Here is a 9398-nt window from a genome sequence, read left to right as displayed (position 1 = left end):
AAATAAGCATTGTCCCAGGTTAGGGAGATGACGGAGAACCCTCTAGCATGTTCAACCCCGACTTATTCAGTATGCATGTGCCTGTCGCAAGTCAGGGGTCTATACATTAGTCCGTTTCTTTTCTCGTTTGAATTTCGTTTTATCGTGTGTTTTCTATGTTGTGATGTTATAATATTGTTTCATCCCGTTACAAATGTTTGAACCTGTCCTAAGTCAGGAATCTGATGTACATTAGTCGGGTTATTATAACCAAACAACCCGGATGTTGAACCAGTTACCATGGTTTCGAACCAAAGAATCTGGATAGAACCAGTGTGCCATAAGAACTTAGTTAATATAGTGTTAAAATCTGTTGAAAAGGACTTAAGTTATTCGAGAGGTGCTGGGAAAACGAGAACAAAAAACGACAAAAATACACAAACACTCAAAGAACCACTCTACTAGAACTCGAAGTATCCGAACTCTGGTTTTCTCGTTTGAATGGTTTTACACTAGTAATTTTTGGGGTCCTTGTTGTTTGGTGTGAGCGAATGCTCCGTGTTGAAGGCCGTACATTGACCTATAATGATTTCCAGAACTTTATAACACAAGATTGAAATCATACAATGCTAGTGCAACTATACTGATTACTAGACTGACGATAATCTTGATGACTAACAGAAATATTTGTAAATCAAAAACCTAAGATAAGAATGGAAGAGCATTGAAGAATAAGATAAAGGTATATAGTACAGTCTAATAAGTCTTGGTCTAAACTACAAAGTTCTTTCGAGTCGATATTTATTGCAAACAAATAGTTAGACGCAGTGAATTACCAAAACCAATATAACTGTAGTCCTCATTACTAAGCCTATTCAAATGGATTGTGTCCCTACATTACAGCTTTACAATTTAGAAAAAAATGCTTGTTTAATCAATCATATTTACTTTACAGACGTTAAAGTATTTGTTTGTGAAAATATCACGTTTGATGCAAAAAAAAAATTTATGAAATAGCACTAAACACGCAGGTAAATCGGACCACCTAGGAAATGTAAACTGCCTATTTTTTTGATATTTTGGGGGTTTCCTCCACAGGAATCGATAGATTATCGTAGCTGTATTTGTCAAAACCTTTCCAAATTTTTTATCCTCAATGATGTTTAACTTCGTATTTTATTTTTAAATGAACTTTTTTATTCGAGCGTCACTGTTGAGTCTTTTATAGATGAAAAGCGCGTCACGAGTACAAAATTATAGGCCTGGTATCTTTGATTAGTTTCCCTCCCCCTCTGTAAGTATCCTGTTGTGAAATTTCAAGTTTCAAATAAAATTTGATTGAATAATTAACAAATATGGACAGTAAACTCTTTATCTGCGATAAATGTAATACAATTATTAGCATCTAACAATAGCTATGTACCTGTTAAATATTTGAGTGATATACAAATAAGGATTTTAAATCGCGTCTCATTTTCCATAACAGAAGGTTCATGAATAAAATGATTTTGATCATTCTGGTCATTATTCTAAACATTGAATGCATGTCACGTTAATGGGGAAAACAATACAAGCAATATAATGGATTAGTTCATAGCATTCGATGTAACTTTAATTTAACAATCAATATCAAAGGAGTGATGATGCATAAAAAAATTGAGCTTAATTGTTTTCAGGTCGGAAATTCATATACACGTCCAATATTTTCAACATTATTATTTGGTGCTATTAATGAGAAGTCTGCTTCTTCATCCATTGTATATGTTACTGTTTGGCCTCTACGATTCATGCTTGATCCATTGAATTCTTGTAATGGCAAAGTACAGTGAACACCACGAACATGTTTATTTTTCTTAGTTGAGCAGTGAAGTATTTTTAGTAGCACAGTCTTCAGTGGTCTGTTTTTAAACACATAAATGCATGGATGATAAATTACTGAAGATTTTGCGATTAAAGCTGGAATAGTTGCTACAAATGGAGACATTCCTTTTGTTATACCGAGCATCGATACAACACAATGTATGGCATATGGGGACCAGGAAACACTAAAAGCACCTAAAATTTAATAAAAAAATGTCAATGTTATATATTAAAATACTGTGCATTTAAAATGATTTAATGTGGCTTTTTTTGCATTTACTTAATCAAATTACGCGAAGCCACAACATAAAACATCATATTGTGCTATAAAATGTCTTTATTTACTATTTTGATGAACAGACCCAAAGTAATAGAGTATTGTTCTGATAAACATGTAAATCTCTGCAAATATTTTTGGAAGCAAAGAGAGACGTTATCACAACCCGACGTAAGTCATCTCAATGGACATTTGTTTCCGTATTAGCTTGTTTTATCAAAGTCGATTTGCATATACACCAATCTTAGAATGCGTCAATATAACAATGTTATATCTAATGCTAGAAATCTATGTTGATGATTTTTTAGATAAAGTAACGAAGATATGCAATTTGCTCAAGTTGTATTTGTGTTGTAATTTATAAGAATGTATTGTAAACTTCATTTTTTGAACATATTGTTTTTCAATGTTTAAAATGATTATTGTTACAAAAAAACAATATCAAAGTATATGCATAAAAGTATATATGGTAAAGCGAAAATTTATCAAATGTTTATTGATATTCATTTTTCTCTCTCTTATTGTACGGATATTTGTTTTGTATCTTTATTGTCTAGATGTTAGCCTGTATGATATCTTGTAATAAAATGCGTGTATGGATATTTATGTTTTAATGCACGTTGTTTAACCAAACATAAAGTATTTATGTGCTAAAATGCTCCATCTATTTTTAACATATGTGAAAATATTTGAGCACATCCATTTATGTACACTTCAACACTAGCCTTTTCTTTCTAAATACAAAAAAACAAACACAAGTTATGATATAATATGGCGTAGTGATCACCTCGATTATGTGATCACTAATCAGTCTTCGATAACTAAAAACCCGAGCAATTTACTTTTATACTGACCACCAAACCGGTTAATGGCAATAGTTATACAACTAATATAAAATCCCCTTTTATGAAAGTTAGGCGCAATCTTTCAAATACCGGTACCTTCCGCATACCCCACATAAATTCATATTTCTAACGGGATATCGTATGAATGTAGTACAAGTAATAGGTTTGTCGTCAATCAAGTAATGAAGTAATGCGGAAGTCAATATTTAGTTTGTTAAATCGCTTGAAAATGTGAGAAAATAATTTGGTTAATACATTTCAAAGAAGTGATGTATTGTATTTCCAGCATAATTTAGAATATGGTACAATGAGTTAAATCTAAAACTACAATTCCTACTGTAGATATTGTCTCTTAATTATCTCTACTTATTAATAATATCTGATTTTATCTTATCTGATCTTATTACCTATCATGAACAAAATTGTTTTTGTTACTCTCATTTCTCTCTTTAATATTGTCTTTCTCTGACAGCTGTATGAATTAAAGTTCGCTGATTTCCGTTTTTCTTTCATCTGCAAAATAAAAGAAACGGATACATGTACTTTTATGCTTGTTATAGCTAATTGTTAATTGAATGTAATGTATAACCAAGGAAAAACTATCAATGGAAGTGTAATTAATATAAGACTCGCACATCTCTGTTCCATAAGTCCGAGAAAATCATGAAAAACGTTGATGACGTCACGGTCACGTGAAAACAAATATGTCTATGAGATGATAAACAAAACACTGTCAGCCATTCAGAAGACGCGTTTCATCCAAAATTGAATTATTAGCTTATATGTTATCAAAGATAGCACAATACAAAGATGTTTCATCCCCAACCAGACATCTTTAAACCGATGTAATTCCACTCATCTTTCTTTAAATTTTATAAATGAGGTACCAAAAGAAAGAAGAAGGATTAATCTTCCAAATTGTGATAATTTCATTTAGACATAATTATTACATAATTAATTGTTATGTAATTAGTTGCCATATTGTGATGTCCATACTTGAATGAATTTAGCTTCTTTGTTATTCATAGCATCCCAAAATATTTTATAGAATCTTGCACCACACAGTTTAACCTCCAAAACTATGTCTCAGATTTTTCCTATTGTATTTCATTCTCTCATAAATCTACAATGAAATTTGCAACAATAATTCATAAGAGATCACTAAATTCAATTGGGTATAAAATTTGTTCTATTGATGTTTTTGGAAATCTGACACACTGTTTTGGAGATCAAGCTGTGTTGTACCAGAATCTATTAAATATTTTGGGATGCTATGAAGAACAAAGACACTAAATTTATTCAAGTGTGGACATCACAATATAGCAACTTATTACATAATAATTAATTATGTAATAATTATGTCATGATGAAATTATCACAATTTGAAAGATGAATCTTTCTTCTTTCTTTTGGTACCTCATTTATAATATATAAAGCAGGATTAAATGAATCACATCAGTTTAAAGTTGTCCGATTGGGAGTGAACAAATCTTTGTATTGTGTTACCTTAATAGGAAACGAAGAGCAGGAAAAAGACAGAGACAACACCATGCCCAAAGGTAAAGTGGTTGAAAAACAGCAGTCTATAAAATACTCAAACGATAACAGATTGAGATATACATTACTGATACAAAGGATAAGGAATATCCTTCAATGTCACAAACGTAGTACATGCACAACCAAAAGCACACGAAAGGCAAAGAACAAGAGTATCGCATAGTGAGACCTCCACCCGTACCCAGCCATAATAACAGATCAAGAACTCAGGTGCCAATGAAGAGTAAATAGACACTATTCAACAAATGTTACAAATGTACACGTCGTGTTGTTCATTATAGGGTAAAATAAACTGGTGATTTTTGCTAATGCAAACAACAATTATGAATAAATTAATGTTCCCAGCATTAGCATTGGATTGAGAAAAACATGAATTCAAAGATAATTTGTACTATATCGTGACTTGCAAAATATGAAAACAGACACGAGCGATTCTGCTCTTTTGAGTGTCTGGCCTATTCAAATTATATTTCTATACCTTAAATATTAAGTTAATTAAAGAACAGTAAATATATGCAATAAGCCATGTGACCTTCGTACATCGTATTGCGTCAAGTACTCTGCTTATCATAAAAATATATAAGAACACACGCTTAATACAATTTCATTATCTTGGCATAAGAAATGACTGGTAGTCCCCGAGAGTATTACCAGCCCAGCAGCCAGTTATTCGGTACTGGCATGAAAGTACGGTTTTGAAGTTTAAATTATTGTGCATTAAGGAAGGTACCTACCTCATGCAAAGCTCTTATTCCTTGTACAGCTTTGGCCTACTTTTTTTTTGGCCTTTTGGTTTATAACTCTTTACCTTTTTAATAAGCTTTGGAGTTCAAAATACTTTTGCTTCGAGCATTACTGAAGAGGCATTGTTTTTCTAAATGCACATCTGGTGAGAAACATTGCAATTGCCTATGTTATTGCAAGTCGTTGATATATATTTATATATATATATTTAATATAACTTTCAAACCTATGTAAATGATGATGTTTACATGGTAGCATTCGTTTTCTATAAACTGTAATTTCAGAAGTACAATGCTAAAAAGCATCAGTTATTTGTGAAAGTAATATTTATACCATTAACAATCATACGGTCATATGAAGCACACTGATAGCAATCGAAATATTTACCATAACAACTTATCCCTTCCAAAAATTAAACCAAAATTATTTCTAAAAAAAAGGGAGTATGACTTACCGTGACGATTATTTTGGAGTATACGGTTATCATTACTCCTAACGGACAAATCAATCCAACTATTAGCATAAAAATGTTGAAAGATGTTGAATTAGCGTCTGTACCGTCCATTTTCAGCGAACATGTTATATTGAATCCTTCAAGTTGATACCTGTTCCACCCAATGAAGGGCATGGAAGAAATCACGAACCCATACACATGGCATATAAGTAGTATGTAAATACAAACTCTTTTTGTCACCACGTTTCTTGATTCCTGTTTTATAACGATATATTTTTCTATAGCCATACTTGTCAAAGTAGCAATGATTGCAAGACCTAGGAAGAATACTATAAAAGAATGCATTTGGCAAACTGATTCTCCAAAAATCCATTCTCCTCTAACACTCGTTGCTGCTGTAAATACTGTACCGAAACTTGATATGAGAAATCCATTTATGCACATCGATACTACAAACGTATTGTTCACATTTTGGAGATGTTTATTAACTAATACTACATACACTATAGCACCATTGACGGTGCACCCAATGAACGTCACAAAAAACATGATAAAAGCTATACAATAAAATATGGCATTCATGTTGCATCAGTATTTGGAACTCCACATTCGCTGAGTGGCAAAAGCAGTTTTCATAAAGCTCTCCAATTTTAATTATTTCACAGCTCTTCAAGGAAATAAAGCTACAAAAGAAAACACAAGAACATTGTTCGTGCTAATTTCAGATAAAACAAGGCATAATTATTTTGTTACTTCAAAACAAATTATAAAAAAATCCATAACGCCAAAATGATGAGGATGTTAGCAATTCAAAATCGTACAGAGAATGGAAGTCATACTTATTGACACTCTTATATATATATCATGCATTATCTATATATTGATTATGTGAATATGAAGGTATGATCTTTCAAGCTTTTACATAAATGCTGAATTTTCTTACCGTACGTTATTAAGTAATTTGACGCATATTTAGTAATTTCTTATGAAAAATCATTTTTACATAACAGGGCGTGTTTAATACTCCAGTGATATTTGACTTTAACACTGAATGTGTCGTTGATTAATATTTGAAATAGTTTTATAGGCCAATGGGTTTAATGAGCTTAATAAACCATGCCTTAGATCAAGTTTTGACATTTAGAAACGTATAACGTAACATTTCATTTTAAAAATTCATATTCACCTCAATCATACACAAATTCAAGTCGATATATATAATTCTGCTTTCAATTTCCTGCTTGTTATCTTTATTCCTCTCGTCGGTTAAGAAGTTTGCTACTCCGTTTGAAATTAACAAGCTTTTTAAAAGACTGTTAAAAATTGATTGTATATAAACATAAGAACTCAAAAAGCAGAAAAGATGAAGGGTTCGTGTGACTGTATTCGAGATATAAACCATGCATTAGAAATAATTAGCGGAAAATAATATCTCTAGACTTTACTATATTGAACATCGGCACACTTTTTCTTAAAAATTTATGAAAAAATAACAAGGATTATATAATATTTTCAAATATGGCTATTTGAACTATAAGTAATAAAACTACAAAACGAAAAATAAGGGTTAGCTGGGGGAATTAATGGCAGTACATGGATAAAACCAGAGAATACTGAATATCCGGCAAAAATTTAACTACGAGAGGAGCGAACATCTTTGAATGGAAGTACGTCGATAAAACTTGAGGATTCCGAATATTCGGCATAAATTAAACAACGAGAGGAGCAAACATCCTTGATAGATGTTTCCATTCCTTTTTATTTTTGAATGGGTATAAAAGAGAATGATCCGTTTGGTTATAGTGGTATCCTTTTATATTGCTGACCGTCGTTTTATGTCCTGCTGCAGCTTGTTTATTTTAGATTGTGAATAAAACTGTCAAAAGGGTTTTTCGACAAGTACTTATGTAAATGTGAGTAGGATTATTTTGCACTAGTTTATATTATAAAATGTTTTTATGAAATACGGCTGCCAAGATTCTATTTATAGGCTTTTTAGATTTTATTCATAGAATGTAAAAATATGAAGATATAATATGAGAGAAAACTGTTTTTTTTTAAGTTTAAATATCTAATAAAGACTGCAATTTAAAACAATTTCAAAATTCAAAATTGTAAACAATATACAGCGATACTGATATGAAATTCATCTATAATATATAACAACTGTTTAATTTTAGCTGCGTGTTAATCAAATGTGGAACAGGATCTGCTTACCCTTCCAGAGCACCTGAGATCAGCCCTCGTTAAGGTATCTTTCGCCCCTCTGTTATTCCTAGTTATTACTTTGCAAATCATATAGAAGATAACACGAATGGCTTGTGGATTTCGCGTTATATAAAAATTAGATGTAATATGTTTGCCAATGAGATAACTCTCAACAACATACCAAATGACACAGAAATAAACAACTACAGGTCACCGTGCTGCCTTTAACAATTACTTCCTTTTGTATATCTAATCCTTCTGAACAAAATCGCAAAACATCTAATGTTAAACTTAACAATGTAATTTACCAAAATTTAAATATACCCTTAAGATTTTATCATTCTTATATAAGTATGTATCTTACACTGTACTTCTTTGCCAATACAATTCTGTTTAGTACGTGATAATGTCAATTATTTTTGACACTTTTTTATTCGTTAACATGATAACAACGGTTGTGACTTGAAGATAACTATGGTAAAATAACGAGGTCCAATTTGCTAGATTGCATGACGTACGACGATAGATCAAAGAATTCAACAATATATGTATATAACTTACTTATGACACTTGTGTTGATTCAACATCATAATAGGCCCTTTTGTTTACAACATGATTGATATTACCAATATTTAACAAGTTCTGGGTTAATTCCGATACCGATACCAATAGTATAAGTCAAGTAAGTTGTGACCTTATAACCAGCATGACTTTTATCTGATCACATAACGAATACTAAAAATCCAGGCTTAAAATAAGGCATAAGAGCTTAAAAATCAGTCAAGGACCCGCAAATCAGGACTACTAGTTGTTTTCCATTCGTTTGATTTGTTTGAGCTTTTTGTCTTTTGTCAAAGGACTTTCCGTTTTTGAATTTTCTTTGAAGTTCGTTTTTGTATGTTATTTTACTTTTTTCTAATAGTGACATATTTAAATGTATTTGCGTATTCATCAACTGTACCTTGATTGGCATTGTAATATTTTATATATGTTGCATTTGTCCTTTTGATCCGCGTATGTTATCTGAGTGATCAATCAAATCCAGAATATCTACAATGATAGCACGCCTGATTTATCATTTTTTATTAAAATTATTTGATTCAGAAAATAATCCGATGACTATCAAACAGGTATTTTATTCTATAAAGCTGGTATTTATTCTTACAATTAATTATATAACTTCACTTTATTATCCTTAATTATTCTTCATTTTTCAAACCTACAATTCAGTAAAATGTAATTAGAAATAAATTGTGTAACATGTCTTATGACGTAGAGAAATCACGATTTTGTTAAAGAGCATTGAAAAACAAAAAATTCAAAACGTTGTGCCAAATACGTCTAAGGTTGATTATTCCTGGGATAAGAAAATCCTCAGTTTTTCGAAAAATTCAAAGTTTTGTAACAGGAAATTTATAAAAATGACCATATAATTGATATTCGTGTCAACACCGAAGTGCTGACTATTGGGCTG

The 9398-nt window shown here is 31.2% G+C and overlaps 1 protein-coding gene across 1 annotated transcript; it reads right to left on the bottom strand.

Moving 5' to 3' along the window:
* Nucleotides 1–1413: 1413 nt before the first annotated feature.
* LOC139520192 (visual pigment-like receptor peropsin) lies at nt 1414–6435 on the bottom strand. The gene is made up of 3 exons (XM_071312664.1): nt 5717–6435; nt 3369–3474; nt 1414–2034 (listed from the first exon to the last, which is right to left on the bottom strand). Exons 1-3 carry the CDS (start codon nt 6296–6298, stop codon nt 1652–1654), a joined length of 1071 nt encoding a protein of 356 aa, XP_071168765.1. The 5' UTR covers nt 6299–6435; the 3' UTR covers nt 1414–1651.
* Between the last annotated feature and the right edge of the window lie 2963 nt (nt 6436–9398).

Source organism: Mytilus edulis, chromosome 4 (genome assembly GCF_963676685.1).
Source record: "Mytilus edulis chromosome 4, xbMytEdul2.2, whole genome shotgun sequence".
NCBI classification, from domain to species: domain Eukaryota; kingdom Metazoa; phylum Mollusca; class Bivalvia; order Mytilida; family Mytilidae; genus Mytilus; species Mytilus edulis.
This window is presented reverse-complemented; position numbering and strand designations above follow the sequence as displayed.